The 19,528-nt window shown below is 42.4% G+C and overlaps 1 protein-coding gene across 3 annotated transcripts in view; it reads right to left on the bottom strand.

Moving 5' to 3' along the window:
- Window positions 1–220: 220 nt before the first annotated feature.
- Window positions 221–19,528, bottom strand: part of EFNA5 (ephrin A5) — a gene marked incomplete at its 5' end in the record, with an annotated part of 275,191 nt that continues 255,883 nt past the window's right edge. For 2 of the 3 annotated variants that reach the window (XM_080803661.1, XM_080803663.1), the window contains 3 exons: window positions 695–3,444; window positions 8,635–8,715; window positions 9,118–9,183. In XM_080803661.1, coding sequence (XP_080659787.1) covers window positions 3,323–3,444; window positions 8,635–8,715; window positions 9,118–9,183 — 269 coding nt within the window. In that variant the 3' untranslated portion in view covers window positions 695–3,322. Of the gene's footprint in view, window positions 3,445–8,634; window positions 8,716–9,117; window positions 9,184–19,528 lie in introns of all 3 variants that reach the window. The other variant, XM_080803662.1, reaches the window with a different exon arrangement.

Raw genomic sequence — 19,528 nt, 5'->3', positions numbered from 1 at the left:
GAGTCCTGTATGGAGCACGGTCTCAGCCATTGGTGACTCTTCTCAGCTACGTATACAGTGGATGTTTCAAAGCCTCAATGCATGTTTTGTATCCTGAAAGACTATTGTTCTCACTTACAAAAGACATAAGAATCAAATTAATACTTTATTATCAAACACTATATACAACAGAGGTCGCTAATAATACAGAATTTAAAGAACGCAGTTTTTTTTTTTTTTTAAATGTTTTCTTTCCTCTGCCACCCAAGAAAGTACAGTACAAAACAATAGTCTAAACTAACACGAACTGTTACCTGGTCTATTAAAGGATACACGGTATCCACTAAACAGACAGATCCTTATTTCCCTGCTTCATGTTGCGAAGCCCTTGGCAACCAGGGGCAAAGGTCGCTGGGGTTTGACTTACTGGGGCTGAGAGGCAGCTAAGGCCACCCTTCAGACTTTTGAGTTGTTGTTTGTTGTTTTTAAATTAAAAGCTGCTACAAAATTGCATCGACATCCTCCTAAGCCCCCAGAGGGTTGTAACACCACCATAACAAGGCCACCAGCAATTTCTGGACAAGATGAAGACTGTCTGATACCCATCATTTTCTTGGAAACTCCGTGGCAAGCATTACCTACAATTACATCACTTAAAGGTAGAGAAGCACACTGTCTACTGGTGTGGATAGTCTTGCTTTTTTTTTTTTTTTTTAAACTTAATTTGTAGTGGCATAATGAAGTAAAGGGGTCTAATTTCACTGTGAAAAATGAAAGACAGTGGCAGAGAGGGCCATGAGTAATTATTTTATCATTTGTTAGAGACAAATGCTAGCAAAACCACAGAAGTCACCATTTCTAAAATGAAATTAGCACTGCTAATGTAGTTATGACTAACTGGAATCATTACAGGATCATTTGATTTCCTTGTGGTTATAGAACATGCAGTATTATTTTGGTTCTGACTATTGATCCATTTTAGCAGGTATCTTCCCCCCACCCCCACTCAAATCCCACTGGACCGACAAACCTGTAACTATTAATAAAACGAAGCATTACTGGATATTACTGAGAGTACTGAGCATATAAAGAGTTAAAGGAAAAAAGAATCCAATGCTGTGAACTTTTGTTTCAGTGAAATGGTGGCTGCCTTCTGTGACAAGACTCTGCCACTCCAGAGAAGTTCCTGACGTCTGGGGGAGCAGCACTGATTGTGTCTGTGAGGCTGGCAACCCCACTCCCGTGGTTCCAAGTGTGAAGAGACCCAGCAGTAACATCCATTCCAAATGGATCAGGTAAGCCCAGATTACATTTCAACATGTGTACAACTCTCCAGGGTGCAAGTCCCTTTACAGCTGCCTTTCATTCACACATTTTTCTAATTCAGAACTAGTCACAATTCGTAGCAAATTCCCACTCGTGAAGTCTGTCCAGAATACGACCCCTCTCTTTTTTCATATAGACATTAAAAAACAAAAACAAAAACAAAAACCAACCAACAAATATGTCTATTTTTTAAAAGACTTATTTTGCCGGAACGCTTCCAATTTTGTCATATATCACGTAATCACTGGATTTATTTTTCGTTCTGTTCTGAAAGGCATGGCTCCTGTTGACATGTCGTGCACTAGTAAAAAGGCTAGATTTCTTTTCCGTTGGTCTGACTTTTCCCTGTCTAGGCTTTTGGAGTTCAAAGTTTGTGACAGCCTCACCAGTAGTAACCCCCAAGGCTTGTATTTCCTGGTAATCAACTGGAAATGGCCCTTGCTGGCCATGCTAAGACTCCTCAAACAGGGTCATCTTGCGTTTTCTCCTTCTGCCCCACCCCCCACAATGAAACAAGATAGCCCCCTATATTTCTAAATGTATCAAGGGATACCACTTTTTTTCTCACAAGTTTAAATAGGACAAGCATATATACTCACTCTCAGCATAAAGTATATCTAAATAATGTATTTTCTATTCTAGTGGATTTTTAAAAAAATATTTTGTTAAAGTCTTTGGGACTCCATCTTGTTTATCTCCCACAGATAAACACATGTTCCCCCTATGCTTCAGGCTGTGTCAGAAAGGGAAAGAATATAAAATCAACACTTGAATTTTTTATTCCAAACTTTGGAATTTTTATTCCAAATTTCCCTTTAGCCCTCCCAAGTAGTGCTGACTGACTCTCCTGGTGACAGGGGTGCGTGTCGAGCCCCTGTAGTTGTGGAGTGTGGAGCAAAACATGGGTACTAGGGTGGGAGTCGGGGAAAGGCCACAGCACATTGGCGCTCCAGCAAAGCCAAATCACATCTCCTCTGGCCGCTGACCTCCTTTCCTTGGTACATATTGTCCCCCAGAGGAGTATCCAAAGCTATTCCATTATACACTCATCAACCCTGGCTTGTCAGCCTTGGGGAAGGTCACTTTATTCATAAAAATGCCTCTTTGAGTTTCTTTAAAAAAAAAAAAAAAAAAAAACTGTAGCACCATGGTGATCTGTATTCCAAGGGAAAAAAAAAACCTGGTGTGCATTGCCCAGTCACCAAAAAAATTAGAGGCACTCACACGTACACACCCCAACCAAACCTAGTTTTCTCTCTTCTCACCCTTGCTCTGTGCTAGCTAGCATTCCCGCACCCGACCTGCTTTCTAGGGGGGGGGGGAAAGGCTTCTTTCGTGGAGCACAAGTTTTGCTGTCAAGAGTGCTTTAAGACAGTCATTGTAAAAAAATAACCCCAAAAACCAAAACCAAAACAAAACAAAAAACCAGTGTCTCAACCTTTTAGAAGCCTGTTCATTTATATACTCCTAGAGGAAAGGGTATAATATTGTATCTGTTCTTAATACCTCCCCTCTGGACTTGACATGGCGACACGATGCCCTGCACGATCATCTTACAGTCCTGAAAGAGAAGGCATAAATATTGGACGGGAGAGTAAAACCCTCCCGGGCATTGCCATCACTAGCCGCATCTGCCGCTATTCTTCCTTGTCCGTATACTGCTGTCACAGTACGCTAACGGAGGTGGGCTCTTAGAGGAGAATGCACAGGCGCTGATGACCACTGGTGTCACTATGACAATTTGGCATTTTCATCTGGAGTCCATTTAATTTGGAAGGGATGAGAGAAGTCAAGGGCAAAGGCTGGGGGTGGGGGTAGGGCAGGGGAGCAGCAACTACTTTAGCCCCTCCTGGCCCGGAGTTGTTGCTTAGAATTCAGGCTGAAAGAAAGAAAACAAAAATCTGACATCTGCCAAAAAACCAATAACAAGTCCCTTCTTAGGATGAGCAGTTAGGTGGATCTCTGGTGTTCCAAGACCCTAATGCTTTTCTGTGACAGGTGACGGGAGGAGACTGTGCTATAACGTCAAAAGCATCGCCAGGAGGAACAGTAGGATTGCCAAAAGGCGGCTGGGTATCCTTGGTGTTTGTGCTGCGTTCTCACCGCGGGATGGCTCGGCTGACTCATGTACGGTGTCATCTGTTCAAATAGAAAGCACACATTCCAATGAGATTTCACATCCTTAATAACTCTCTTGCAGCAGCCTGCTGTTAACAGACCTCGCCACCCTCTGCAAAGTAGGGTAATGAACCTTGTGCCACCATTGACTTTCATGTCTGCATAATCACTCATTATTTACAGCAAACAAAGGAGAAGCAGAGAAAATTGGACTTTTTTGGCAATATTATTACGTTCTTTAAAAACTGAGAGGAAAATTGTACACATACTGTAGCCTTTGGTATGTGAACTACTTTGGTTTGCTAGCAAATACACCTTGCACGCAGCTGAGATAGCTGAATGTCTCTTGTCAACCCAGGATGCTATGGAGAAGCAAGTGACGTGGGGGGGTGGTTAGTTACATTGGCATGTTAGTAGCTGATCAGTGGTTCCTCTTTTCTCCTATTTCATAGGATTAGTATTGAATGCTATGTGGTTGGTTACCTACAAGAATTTTCAAGGAAGAAAAATTAAATGCCAAAACTGCATTACTTATTATTTATTTATTTGCCAGAACCGCATTTTCAATTAACTATATGTAATGCCCACTAGACCTCAATAAATGGTGCCCACTAGTTTGCCTACAATTGGGAATCAATGATGGTGCTATGTCCATTACAAACCCTGTATCTCCAGGATTAAATTACTTGAACTTGACTCTTTTTATCAGGCTGAAGCTTGGCACATAAATTATAGGCATGGATGCAAATTTTTCTCTAAACAAAATGGATTAAGTGAGGTAAGCTTCTTTTATTTAGCTATAAAGTGTTCTACCAGGCTGCCTCTGACTCTGGATAGCCTTCCTGATCTGCATGATTAACAGGCTTAACTTTGAAACAGGAACTCTGCAGCAATTAGTACCCCAAGATAGATGAGAGGCTTGCCTACCAGCCAGGCTTTGCTCGGGTGTTGCCTGTCTTCTTCCTTCCTCCTGGCTTAACTTGTCCTTTCCGACTACATGTTCTCTGAACTACGTATTCTTGGGGCCCAGGAGTGGGGTTTGGTGGTAGATCAGGGGACCTTCCTGTAAAAGCTCAGAGACTGTCATCTTGTATTCACTAAATGGTACATCAGAGAGTGGAGACAAGTGAGACTCGTGATGTTCCTCAGTTTTGTAGACCTCAAAGGATAATCCCTAAGTCTCCCTGCATGACCCACTGAGAACCCCTTCATGGACCGTTGGGTTCAGACTCATTTATGTCTTCACACCAAACGTCACAACAAGGATGCTTTCTTTTTTCACTACGTATTGTCACACTCCCTATTCTTTGTCTGAAATTGACCACTTTTCAGGCACAGGGGCTGGCCCCTGCTTCCGATATGCGCAGGTAGGCTGCTTCTGTTCTTGACCTCCGTTCCCAACATGAGCTAAGCGATCTACTGCTCCATGTTAAGGCTTCTGCCCTGGAGGGCTCTTATCATTTGAGCCTGTCCTCACGTAGAAGCTGCTGACTTCCTGTGTCAGATTTGCTCTCCTCCCCTGGACCTGAGCTAACCTGTGTGGGGTGGCGGTTGTCTTAAAAAACTAGAGAAGGTTAGGAAGCAAGAATGCAAAGTTAAACTGATGCAGAGGAGAAACTATATAAGCCCCTCCTCCCCCCCCACGATGGTGCCAATTACTTGTGGACGCTTCCCTCTGTTCTTCTTCAGCCTGGCAAATGTATTACATCTGTAGTTAACAGGAATTAGACATAAATGTCCTGAAAAGCCCTGAAATTAAAATCCTAATCACCTTAAGAGCATCGATACGTTGTCAATCAGAATATTAGAGCACTTCGGGTTTAATTTGTAAAAACCATAAACCCTGAGGCTTACAGATGTCATTTTGAAATACCATTTATATTCATACACCTGAAATTACACCAGCTCTTGGGTTCTTCTCCGTCTTATTTTTACTACCAAGTTACCCAGTCCTCTTCCTTGTAAAGTCTAGATGTGTACTGATAAAAGGTACTCTAGTACTAAATAGGTACTCAGGTGAACTGGAGGGAGAGCTGCCTTCTCTGTCTTTCCAGGATGCTCAGCAAGGGCCAGCCCTTGCTCCTGGCAGCACAAGACAGGGTCAATGACCTTGTGGGACACTGAGAGGAGGAAAGCTTTTGTTTTGCATACAAGTGAAGCAGAGGTTACATGTCCTTTTCAGTCTTCTAATCATGGATGATTTGGGGAAGTAACCCTTTTCTAAGCAACCAACCCGTAAATATCATTTTACCCTCAAAGGGGGAAATCTGTCCCACTAGGACCACACAGTTCTTCTCTGCTCTCTGTAACATGGTGGTCCTGGCTCAGGATTCTACCAAGCATCCTTTGATTCTAACAGGGCCTCAATGTTGGAAGATTCTACAGCCCCTGAGGAGCAAAATGAGAAACTGGCTGTCATCGGGTAAATCTGAGCAATTTCAGAATTCAAAGGAAGAATTCATAAGCAAATTCTGTTCCAGTGGAAATGACATCTAACCATCAGAGACTTCCTAAGACTCCTGCTGGTAAATGTGGCTTGAAGGAAGAAGATGTTCCTCCTCAGAAACCAAATCGAGTCTTGCCTCCTGCCTCCAGGATTCCACAGTCTGAGGGTTTCTATGGTTAACTGAGAGAACACTAGCGATATTTTGGAACATATTATGTGGCATATGTCCGCCCTAAGATCATCCTGTATCCCTAATGATAGGAAACTGGCAGGCAGAGTGTGCAAGCAAACAAAAAAGACAAATACATTCCAAAGACAGGTGAGTTAGTACACATTGCCGAGAACATGCAGTGGAATCCTTTCAGGCTTTCTGGATTCATAAAAGTCTAGCTCTGTACTCCACCATCCACCACAGTGGTGTAAAGCCGCATGTCGGACTGGATTTTGTGAGGAATAAGACAAAGTACTCAAATTTATTATTGCATTCCTAGCTCAACCCTGTCTTACTTTTTAAGTGAAGATGCTCACAAGAAAGCCCTTAAATACACTCTTGACTGACGGGAGGAGGGTGTATGCCTCCGGATGTGCACCTGCATTTCCACTCCCCAGCGCGCACACATCACATTCTGTCGGACTGCCGCAAACCTCCATCAGTTCTGTGTGCATCAATTTGGGAGCCATCAAGGATTTTAAATGCTCAGGGAAAAAGAGCCCATTTCCCCCCAAAGGCCGTGACCTATGCTCATGTTTATGAATGTATCTTAATATCTTGCATTTTATCATTAGTTGAATTCAAAGGTAATTTTCCTAATGTCAGAATAGTCCTAAGTGTATCTCTTGATGACCAAGAAAAACATGCATTCTGTTGTTTCTAAACAGCCTCTTGTTTTCTTGATAGGCAATGGAATTTACCTGGAGAAAAGATTATTGGAAAGATATGCCTACATTCTACCACAACTTGCATTAAAAAATGGTAATTCAGGATAACTTACATTTACAACATGCCTAACTCTGTCTGGCATTCTACACATGACTTACTAACCTTTCCAATAGAGTAAGGTTCGCTTTATGAAGATCTGCGTGTCTACTATTGGTAAGAGAATCTTCCTTTCCTACTCACGTTGGAATGGGGGTTGAGAAATTTGAATATTAAACCTGGATCAGTCTCTACTACTGAAGAGGCCTGGGCAAGTCTCAGTTATCAAGAGGAGAGTGTAGACTCTGTGGTCCTTAGAAGAGAGCCCATCTAACTCAAAGATCCTAGCATGGGTCAAGTCCTCAAGTTTGGGAGGAGTCTGGTACCTTGAAGAGCCCCAGGAATGCTTCCAGATTTTCAGGACTCCATTAAAGTATCTCCAGGTCAGCACTCATTCCTTGCAACTTTCTAAAGCAGCTAAGTGATCCCCAGGGAGCCAAGAGGGCCTCTCAGAGCTTTATCGTACACACTTACCATTTGTGCTGGGGTAAGATGCCTGACTTAGAAAAACAAGAATGCTTGGGGGAAAAAAACCTAACTCTTCCTGTCAGTTACAGTGCGAAAGCTATTGTATGTCCTGAGGCACCGCATTTACTCAGGGTAAGTTTCTCTAAGGCTCACTGACTGTGTCCTAGTAACAATACTCAAAAGATAAAGTGGACTTCACAACCCTTTAATTTCTAGGGCCATAAAAAAGAGAAGTGCTGCTACAAATAGATTAAAAAAAAAGTCTCTGTTCGCATAAGGTGGGGGGAGGGTGTCACATCTTTCTGTGAAGAAGAAATCATTTTAATTCCATTAAGCTTTGAGATGGTAGCAGGAATTGGATAAGGAAACCAGTAAGATCTCAAGCAGGTAGGGCAAGAGAGGAAACCAGAGGAAGGTAGGTATACAGGGGCATCAAGGTACACAGTCTTCAGTGCACAGTGGATAGAGAACTCTTCTTCCTCAAAATCAGTCTTGTTGAATTTATATCCAAATGGATAGCATACCGGACCACTTCACCCACAGTACACTACAGTGTAAATGTTTCGACGAGTGCTTGTGTGGGTTTTATGTTTCTTCAATGACAGGAAGTTCTGGGTGTGTGGGACGTAGCAGTAGGAAAAAAAATTTCTCCTTTTTTTTTTTGCCTCAGCAGTCAAGGATCACATTCAGCTAGACAGACTACTGATCCATTTGTGGGAGTAACAAGTGTGTGAATCTGTGGTGTCAGGCGACATGACTGTACTTCTCCAGACCAACTGCTATTGATATCAATAGCACAAGTAATATCTGAACTGTAATAAAGGTCTTTAGATCAGTTCAGTGATGCATGTAAACTGCCAGAGAAAATTAAATATGTTGAGTTAGCTGCTGTTTTGGGCAACAGTCTTACTTTTATCCACAGATTTGGACATAATATAAAAAATGTTTTTAAGCATATACAATAGAATTTTTTTTCTGTCTTCTATGAAAACAGATCCGTTAATATTCAGTGATCCACCAGCATGCTCGGAGGATATGGTAAAAAGTAGTGAGATTTAGCATTCTGATGAGGCTTCTATATTAGGATACTGCATTATATCAAACCCATGTCCAAAAAAGAAAGATCATATTTTATCTAACATGCATTAGACAAAGATACTGGAGGAATGAGGGAGAATATAAGTAAGATTAGCGTCGCTAGCAATGAGCAAAAGCAGAGCAACTATAACATGCAAACATGCGGAGAAGAAGAAAGGAAAAAAAGTACAGGAGCACCAGAGAGAGATGCATTTGTTAAAAGAGAGTCTCTAAGCATACTAACCTGCTGGTTCTAATGAATTTTCTACTTTGTCGTTAACATCGAAAACACGATCATGAACACCTATAGTTTTCATACAGCTATCTATAACAAAAATAGAGATAACAGCCAAATATGTTAGTGAAGACACCCTTAAACTCCCATTTCTTTCTTTTTTTTTCTTTCTCTCTATTGTCTCCTTTAATTTATGTAGAGATTGTTTTACAATCAATGGCATGTATCCAAATGCCAATATTGTTCCCATTTGCTGTGCACGTACAACAGTCTAAGAAACAACAAGTTAGCAACTGCTGTGTACTTCAAAATAAAAGTATCATGAAGAATGATGAGAAAAAATTTGATGAAAACGAAAACATGGATGCTGATATACAAAACAGGTACCACACAGGATTTAACAGTAAAAAAAGTTGTACCGCGGTGAACCAGACCACACGATCAAGCATGCGCAGTGAAGCCACCCTCTGAAGCTCATTCTAGTCAACTTACTTGTTGGTCTCACAAAGACTTTGAGCTTTAGACAGGACCTTCTGCCATTATCTGGGATTGCAGAGGCTGTGGAGGAGACAAAAAGAGAAAGGAGAGAGCAACGGCAGATTATTCTTCATTTTCAAATGCAAATGTTCTACAAGACATTCTTTGCTGAACAACAGCAGCATACTCTAATTTTTCCCAGAGGTTAAAACAAAACACCCTTCAGATTGATAGACACTGCTAGAACAGGCTACTTTCCTATCCCCGGCTTTTCTTTTCAATACAGTAAAAACTCACGCAAGAATGTTGGTATAATCTACAGAAAAATACTTGGGATTTTTATTTCAAAGGCTCTTCCATTCAACTTGATCTGTTATCAATTTTCTCGAAAATAAGAAGATAATGCTTGAGCCCTCCGGCTGTCAGAGAGCTCGCTACTCCCCGTCTCCTGCAGGAAAAGGGGCCCAAGGTGAAAGTGCTGGCAAAAACCAGTAACAAATAGTTACAAGGCCAACTTAAACATGACCTATTTTTGCTGGGGAAAGCAAAGCTTTGTCTGTCCTGAAAGCCTGTCTGTCAGTGCTTTGCAGGTAATTCAATTAGAGGTTTTACTCAGAACTTGGCTCTGCATTCTATATGACTAAACCGAGCCCAGCAACTTCCATCATGCTATTATAAGTACAATATGCTATTGAGAAAGCACTATGGTGCAATGGTACATTTATTTTTAAAAATGTGCCACAGAGAAGGATGGAAGTAATAAAGTGGGCTTACCAAAACATGACAACATGTTTCAAGTTATAATTCATTTGAGGAAGAAACTTTTCTTCTCTTCAAGATAATAAGACTGTAAACTTTCTCTGTGCTGGAAAGATTATCTCCCCTCAGTACACACAGCATAACGTCAAAGGGATTTCGAAGGGCGGTATGACCCTTAATGATCTCGTCCGTTTACTAACACATTCTAGAAATGACAAAAATGATAAAGGAGTGCTGCATACTTTTGTCCCTGTGTGTTTGCTTCAAGCGGTTTCTTCAGAAAATGCAGATGACAACAATGAAAACTCACATGGCTTACAGTGAGTTTGGTGAGCCCCTCAGTGACCAAGACAGGACCCCTGTTTGGTGTGCTTTCTCTCTTCTCTATTTTTATCTTTTATTAGTCTTCATGGGAGCCCAGACAATGAAAATGCTTATTTCTTAGGTGAGGGGATTCGAGAGGCAAACTTCAAACTAATTTTACATGAATCTCCTCCAGAAACTCCACGATCCCCTGTGCTGGGAAACTTATACATTCACAACCTAAAAGATATCAAGCTGTAAAGGACCCCAAGTCTCACTCTGCAACACCTGTTGCAACCCCTTAATTCTAAGACTAAAGTATACAGAAAAGAGGTTTTTGTCCCTCCCCTCCCCCTCTCCCCTCTGAAAAGCAGTTAAGAAGTGCTAACAGCTGGCTTTGCTGTAGGCTTTCATTAAATCAAAGTCGGAAAAACTCCCTCTACTGACATTTACAGTAACTAGTGTGTTATTTAGGGCACAATATTTGCACTCTGTGGTTTGATCCAGGAAATGGTGTCCTTCCTGTGGACCCCGACTGCAAATGTGTATGTCACAAACACAGTACACATAGGTGACTCCAATCCATTAGGAAAACCATGGCTCTTGAGATAGTTTATGTCTCATTATTCACGAGAGGTGGTGTGAAAAAGTGACACAGGGATATTTACATTGCCATTCTGTGGATTTCTGAGCTGAGATGAGCTCCCTAGGAGCTTGAGCCTCGTGCATGAACTTGATTCACCACATGCAAGAACGGATTGTACCAAAGATACTGCAAGATTGCAGGAGGCTCATGGCAGCATCAAGAATTTAATTGTTTTAGTGGGGGAACTACTTGGGAGTTTGCACGGGTCTTTCAGATTTATATGTAGCAGAAATCCTGTAAATCCAGGACACAAAAATCATTGTAGGGCGCACTGGAATAATCTAATAGCGATAAATGATAAGCTCTCCTTAGGAAAAACTGCAAAGAGTTCTCTAACCAGCTCTGAGAGATGGACAGTTAACTTCAGCTATAGGCTGCTTAGATACTTCTGTAAATTAAGATAATAAAATACATACAAAAATACATATTTTACTTAAATAAAATAAACTCTCTTCCCTAACTTCTCCATGACTTCTCCTCGCCTATCACCAGAAAAGCTGTAACAATAACGTGACACTTTATACTGTGTGACTATTATACTTTAAATCTTAAAAAAAACCTGATGAACAAAAAATGAAAACATTCACTGCGAGTACACAGTGCAGATGACATTAAATCAGTTAATTCCACAACCTCTGGGCTAAGCTTGTGAAATCAATTCTCAACCTTACAGCTAGCTAACTTGAGTGGGTAGGCTAGGCCAGGTCAGTATAACTTGGATTCTGCATTCACTACCCTGAGAAACAGAAGTCAAACCAAAAAGCATAAAAACTTTTCATGCAAGATTTTTAAAAAGTAAGAGTCTGGCTTTGTTCCATGTATGTTCCAGGTTTCTTAACCCCAGACACCCTGCATGACAAATGTGGGATGCCTTTATACTATGAACAAAATGCTGAGGATTACTAATTAGTAATATTTGTAGATATAAAGTAATCTTAAAAGTGCTTTGCCAGGGGCGCCTGGGTGGCTCAGTGGTTTAAAGCCTCTGCCTTTGGCTCGGGTCATGATCTCAGGGTCCTGGGATTGAGCCCCGCATTGGGTTCTCTGCTTGGCGGTGAGCCTGCTTCCTCTTCTCTCCCTCTCTGCCTGCCTCTCTGCCTACTTGTGATCTCTGTCTGTCAAATAAATAAATAAAGACTTAAAAAAAAATAAAAAGTGCTTTGCAAGTCACAAGTAAACAAAAAAGCAGTGGACTGAGCATTAAGAACACCAAATGACAGAGGAATTTAAAAATATAGCAGTCACACAAGTGAAGTTACAAAGAAAATCCTCTCAGGATCAATTATGAGCAAAAAAAAAAAAAAAAAAAAGAAAGAAAGAAAGAGCCACTGATGGACACGAGGGAGTAGAAACTAAAAATGTGCCTGGCTTGTCTCAGGAGTGTAGGTAATATTGGTCCCTATAGTTCTAGAGCCACACCAGTTTATATGACCAACATATCTTAGTTAAAACAAGTTTTATAACTACTTATGCTATTTTCCTTAGAAAATTAATTACTAACTGCTTCATCCATCCATTCAAAAGCTTTAAAATTCCTACTACGCGCCAGCTTCCCGGTTAGGCACCAGGAAGGCAAAAGTGTGTCAGACGCACAGTTCCTGTCCTTGTGCTGTGCTTATTCCAGCTGGGGACATGAATATGAAGCACACGAGGGATCGCGGTGATAACTGAGGTCTGCGTGAACTCCCAACAGGGCTTTGGACATGGGCTTAGCTGGGTCCGGGAGGGGGAGGATGTCCCAGACATGTCTATCAAAGGGAATTTTATTGAGTCTTTACAGAGCCTGCAGAAGCAACTGGGACAAAAGAGAACATTTCCTCTCTCAGTTCCCACACTGGAGCATGAGCAACCAAAATGATGTGTTAACCTGCAACAGGTGAAGAAAACCTAGACTTGAACTCTTCCCATAAATATGCATGGATTTTCTAAGAGACATTGCCAAATTGAAATGTGAAATGCAACTCCTGTCTTAGCCATTTGTCTCATAATCCAAATCCATTTCCCTTTATTCAGTTTACTGCTGAAAATGTACATTAGGAGTCCGGAAGCTGGGAGCAGGGGCACGGGACCATTAACACAAGTACAACCTCCCATTCCATGATCTTAATAGCAACTTCATAAATCAAACCACAGGGTCCCTCCCCCCTAATGATCCACAAAGTACCAATCAAAACCTTACAACACATAATGAAATACAAGCTGAGGGCTCTCTGGTCCCTGTATTTAGAGTATCATGCTAATAAGGCCATGGGGGCTGCTTATCCTCACTCTGTTCCATGACCTCAGACAGGCGCCCCGACTCCAGCCATTCCTGAAAACCTCTTTCCTTAGTCTCCTGGGGCCCAGGTAAGCTCAGCTCAGCACTTATCATCCAGTCTGATACATAAAGGGGACCACATTCCATACCCCCCAAATCAGTACTTCCATCAGCTATATTTAGGGTTGTGAATATCCACAATATTCACATCACAGTTCACTACAGGGTTATCAGTAGGATGTGGCAAGCAAATAAAGGCACCATGCTTTTGATAGGTAGCTTCTGACCTGCCTCCCATTACCCTCACTTGAGTGTGGGCTGGACCTAGTTTTTTGCTTCTAATGAGTAGCATACAGCCAATGTGACAGAATGTCATTTCTGTGATTAGGCTGCAAAAGACTGGGACTTCTTTCTTTCTTTCTTTTCTTTTCTTTTTTTTAAGATTTTATTTATTTGATAGAGATCACAAGTAGGCAGAGAGGCAGGCAGAGAGAGAGAGGGGGAAGCAGGCTCCCTGCTGAGCAGAGAGCCCGATGTGGGGCTGGATCCCAGGACCCTGTGACCACGACATGAGCCGTAGGCAGAGGCTTTAACCCACTGAGCCACCCAGGCGCCCCGGGACTTCTTTCTTGCTAGCGCTCACTCTCTTGCCATCTCTTTTGCTCATGGAGCAAGATGCTGTAGCTTGAGACTCTCAGTGCTGGGGGCTCATGACAAGGAACGGAGGGAGACTTCCAGCCAAGCGTGAGCAAGAGACTGGACTGGCTAACAATCTGGTGAGTAAACCAGAAACTGAATGCTTATCCTTTAAAAGACTGTCACCTTGTGGGAGACCCAGACCCAGAAGAGCCAGCTAAACTACCCTTGGATCCCTGACCCACAGGAACTGTGAATGCTAAATGTCTCAGCCCCACATTCGGGGGTAATTTGTAATCCAACAGCTAAATAATACAATGCTGTACAAAAACACCTCTGTGCCACCAAAGGCTTCCCATGGTCAACATGAGGCAGACCTAAGAACTAAGGCACTGGGGCATGCTCTCGGAAGGACTGCCAGGCCCAGGATCCCCCGGGGCAGCTCCTTCCTTGGTCTGCCACCGTGTCTACACAACTGGATTGCTTGCCAGTTTATTTTTCAAGCTACTGTTCTAAGTCCACTTAAAATAGGGCTTGAAGAGAAGTAATTATAAACTGCTGTTGAAGAAATACTACAAGATGTATCTATTTGTTTTCACTCCAGCACTTGAAAACGGTTTTTCATTTTCCTTCCCATGCCACTTAGTTTGTTTTGGCTAATGCGGCCAACCTGTGCTGCTCTGTGCAATTATCACGATGTCTCACTTTAACTCCAAATTGCTGGGTGAACTTAAATGAGCTTTGATAGAAAATGTAAACTTAAATCGTAAGACAGAATGCCCTTCCTCTAACAGGAGACAGAGAATGTTAAGGGGAGCTTTAAAACACGCGAAAGAAAAGGATTTTAATGATAAGTTAAAGCTTCTCTCCATATCAAAAAGCTTGTATCAATTATCTTGTACACAAGCTGTTACATAAGTACGAATATTTTGAGGTTTTAAGCAACTCAAAAGTAACAAACGCCCTTCTTCATGAAGAACCAGAAGTTTGGCAGGTGGGGGTGATACCCTTGTATTTTTTCCTCCATATTTTTAAGCCCAATACCGTACTCGCCAGTCAACCAACTTCAACATCTCTGCCTAACCTTATTCATCCCTATACCTTCATTCCAAAAGCCAAAATCCTTCTCCTTTACTGTGTCCCTTGCCAGTCTGGGTACTCCGAGAAGTTTTATTTTTGAGAATAGTCATCCACTTTCTTCTTCCTTTTAAAGAAATGAGTGTGTGTGGGAGCATTAAAAATGCAGTTTGCCATTATGTTTGCCACAGGCAATATTTCTCAATTTGTGCAAGTCAAAGGAAAAGATAGGCTATTAGTTGTTAGCAGAGCCTAGTCTCTTCTCTGTAGGTTTTCATGTAGTTTAACACACAACACAGATATATGCAAATTAGACAGGTGACAGCAGATTTAAGCATTAATAATCCTTTCACAATACATGCTCAAGAAGTAAAGCCCGTTTAAAGAAACGGTACTACTGAAAATGTCTTCTAGAACATAATGAATCAAAATCCATTTTGTATGGGGAACAGAAGAAGTGGTGGGTATAGGATAGAGATTAACCAAAGCCATATGGACTGCTTGGAAAATGGTTACCAGACCCACAGAAAAAAGTCTTAAACGTTAGGCCTCTTGTTAGGAAAGAGCAACAGTTGGCAACTGGCTATCTGCTCTTTCTTAAGCAGCAGCACAACACCTAGAACAAAAACACAAGTTAGGATGGAATATATTTCGCCACCCTACCTTTTGAGATTTAAAACTCACATGTTTGAATAACCTGCTCTTGGCCCCAGGTTTCTTTCTTCCCTTTTAAAAAAAAATTATTTAAGAATTTATTGATTTGACAGAGAGTGAGAGAAGGAGAGAGAGCACAAGCAGGGGGAGCAGCAGAGGGAGAGGGGGAAGCAGGCTCCCTGCTCAGCAGGGAACGCGATGTGGGACTTGATCCCAGGACCCCTGAGATCATGACGAGGCTTAACGCACCGAGCCACCCAGGTGCCCCTTGGCCCCAGGTTTCTTAAACTTCTGTCCCAAGATCAACCACAGGAGTGGCTATATATGCCCACACATTTCATCTTTCCCAGCCAGCCGTGTCTCAAGACTTAAATCACTGGCAGGTTAAGGTCAAAGTCCCAGATGTAACATTCGGAAAAGAGGCTACCCAGTAAAGGTAGGCGCCTTGAGGAAACTTAAGGTATCATGTAAATATTAGATTCTTTGATTGGGCTCTGGGGATTTGCTATTAAAAAAAAAAAATAGGGAAGGAAGAGGGGTGTTTCCCACCATATAATAAGCTCATGTACTCTATGAGCTAAAACTTGGGTTTCAACACCAGGGAACTGTAACAGGGACAAATAATTAGAGTAAAGTTCAGGGAGAGGGAAGTAAAATTAGTTCCAGCTGTGCAGCCTCAGACAAAAGACAAAAATAGGAGGTACCACCTATCACACCCATTGCTCCCCGTCTTCAGGCTCTCTACCCCTCAGGCAAAATTCTCACTGCCAATGCTAACTTAAGTATTATTTAAATTCCAGGAGCTAAGCCTCAGTAGATCAATTATTTTTTTTGAGCAACCTCAAATAAATGGCTGAGGACAAGTTTCTTTCCACTGATTTCTAGGAAAACAAATAGGACATTATCCTGCTTTTGTACACATTTATTTCAAGTGTGGGCAAATTCTTACTTGCTTTTTAAAGCTCAGGGACAACAAACTTGCTCCTACTGCTTTATTCAAGAGGGTATGGCTTGTCCCTTATACTGTGGTATCTATTAAGGCCTGACCAAAAAATAACCTGGGTTTCAGAGAATGCTTTTAAAAACATCCTCTGTATAAGAACATTTTCTAAGTCTTCTTGAGAAAAAAATATGTCAACCTAAATTTATCTCCTGCCATTATGTGACTGGAACAATCCAGTCCACATAGGCACAGAAAGCAAGATAATATTTAGATAGCATTTTAAATGTTAACTGTATTTCCTTGGGTTTAGGGCTTTGTTAAGTTCCTTATTGGATATTTTACATTTAAAAAAATAAATCAGTGAACAGTTAGGAAAAGTAAGTTTCCTGTTATAAACTATGTTAGAACTATTTTCTGAGACCTGGACTTGCCTGAGGCCACACTATTGAAATGACTGTCCCCGGTCATTGAGGTCAGATTGTTCTTTCTCTAGTTTGTGTTGATTTTGGTGAATCTTGCTTGTTGTAACAGGTAAGTGTAATGCAGCATAATAAGTATGATGCAGATACGCAGAATGATTCACTTACAAAAACTCTTCTTCAGCTAGAAGCCACATAATAAAGGTAATAAAAAACCCAAAACTCAGACAAAAGGTAGGATTCCTAAAATGCTAGAAAAGAGCTATTTATACTAGTCCTTCTCCACAGGCTCCTTATGCCACTTCTGTGGTCTGTTATTGGGGTGTCTGTTAACTCGTAAGCGGTGAAGGCCACAGACCCCATTACTCATTCATACAGTATTAACAGCAACAGTGCTGTTATCCTATAGCACTAACGCAGCAAGACAATTACTAATAAGTCATCGAGTTAATACAATTCACAGAGGTTCCTGGATATAAGCAATTATTTCTTCGAAGCTTTCATAACCACTATCATCCTTATCTTCCCTGGTGAGGGGCGTTGGAAGGGACAGGGTTTAGTGGTTTTGAGTACATGCCCAACGATGATCGGAATCTTCTCCCTCATTCACCTGCTCTGACGTCTGTGGTGCCTTTCAGTCAGCTGCTAAACCTACCTGAGCCTCTCTTTCCCTGCGAAAAAAAAATTAAGTCTGACAGTGGATTGTTATATTGTACCTGGAAACTCAGGTGACAGATCCCTTCAGATCTAGAATATCAGTTCACGTGTCTACACACTGACGGCATAAGCTCTGTCCTTCCTCTGCTCTATGTGGCGGTCTCCCTTAGCCAGCTGACCCCAGTTCTGAGCACATGTTTACAGGAAGGGGAGGGACCGGGTTATGGATGGCGGTGGTCAAGTTCTTCATCGTAAGCAAAGCCAAGGGAACAACGGTGACCTTTTCTTTGTAGCCTAAATGAGAAAAACTGGATTCGACCATAGCTTTGCGGCAGACGTGGGGGGGTGAAGGGGTTTGTGTGAGGATGTGCACGTTGGCGGGGGGTGAGAGTTCAGGGAATTAGAAAGGGCGCTGGATGACCTGTTCCTTTTGAAAATCATGCTGAGATTCTGTGAGTTCTCTTCTCAATCCACGTGGAGAGTGTGACCGTGCTATCACAGTGGAGGGACGGCGCCCAAAGCTGAGAATATTGAAGGCCTGCCTTCAATATTCTTTTGCATATTTGGGTAAATATCTATTTATGCATAGCAATGATTTGTTTTTCTTAGCCAGTAGGCCCCGCTCTCCCAACGTCCGCTGTTTCTGGAGCTCAGATTAAGTATCTGTGCAGGGTATGTCTGTTTGGGTAGCAGGCCCCACGGAACCCTAAAGGCCTGCAGAAATTCATGTTCCCGCTTTAGAAAGCTAAGTTCGGGGCGCCTGCCTTGGCTCAGGTCATGATCCCTGGGTCCTGGGATCAAGCCCCTCATGTAGGGCTCCCTGCTTGGTGGGGGGGGAGGCTGCTTCTCCCTCTCCCTCTGCCTCTCCTCCCCCCACTAGTGCTCTCTCATGTGCGTTCTAATAAATAAAATCTAAAAAAAACAAAACAAAACAAAACTAAATTCTACCAAAGAGGAAGTCTTTTAGGTACCAGGACTGTACATTTCATTTCACACCAGAAATGCTTTCCTTAATGAAGGTTTTAATGTTGACAGAGTGAATAAAATCAAAGCTAATGGATAGGGAGGGTCCGAATTCTGGTTTGCTCTCCTCTCTAAGTGATAGGACCAGTTCCAGGAAAATTACTGGCTGTGCGTTGCAGGGCAGAACCCTGCAGACCCAGAGCAGCTGGTCTTTCATTGTCTGCCCCAACTTTTATTTCCTTCTTTAACTCTCCCCCTCTTCCCTACTTTAATCCACATCAATAGCTAGTCCCAACAACATTCCCTCCCAGAACCTCCCTGTCTCCCTTTTCTCATGCCAGCTTTCCTCTGCCTCTCAAAACCCCAGCTGTCTTGGGCCACTTGAGCTCTTTTCCTATTCTTCCAACACAAAAACCCCCTTTTGGGGTTCTGACATGGATCTGTTTCTATCAGGCAATAAAAAGCACGTCCCACGGGGCACCTGGGTGGCTCAGTGGGTTAAAGCCTCTGCCTTCGGCTCAGGTCATGATCTCAGGGTCCTGGGATCGAGCCCCGCATCGGGCTCTCTGCTCAGCAGAGAGCCTGCTTCCCTTCCTCTCTTTCTCTCTCTCTGCCCACCTCTCTGCCTACTTGTGATCTCTGCCTGTCAAATAAATAAATAAAATCTTTAAAAAAAAATAAACTATACACATTCATTAAAAAAAAAAAAAAAAAAAGCACGTCCCCCATCCTGCTTGGTCTTACAGCTCTCTGTTAAACGTTGCCTCTCTGCCAGTGGAATCGAGGGTCCCCTGCAGGCCGGAGCACTGCTGGCTTCTCAGTGCCCTGGAGTCCACTGCTTTGTTCAGAACGTGTGTTCCATCAAGATTTGGAGAAGGAGTCTAGAGGCAACAAAAACCTGTGGAGCCCATCACCAAACGCGAATGAAAACTCAGGATTAGAATAAACAACAAAATGGAGAAGAGGGGTCAAGGGAAAGGAAAGATCCCCTTTCTTGGAAGGTCCCTCCCTCCTCTCTGCCAGCTGCTTCCTATGGAACCATCTCGTAAACGGACCCAAGAGCCAGAACCTGGGGAGACACACAAAATTCAAGTAGGTATTATTGCTGTATC

This window comes from Martes martes (assembly GCF_963455335.1).
Source record: "Martes martes genome assembly, chromosome: 5".
Classification (NCBI taxonomy): domain Eukaryota; kingdom Metazoa; phylum Chordata; class Mammalia; order Carnivora; family Mustelidae; genus Martes; species Martes martes.
The sequence above is the reverse complement of the archived record's forward strand: the minus strand, read 5'-3'. Positions and strand labels throughout refer to the sequence as shown.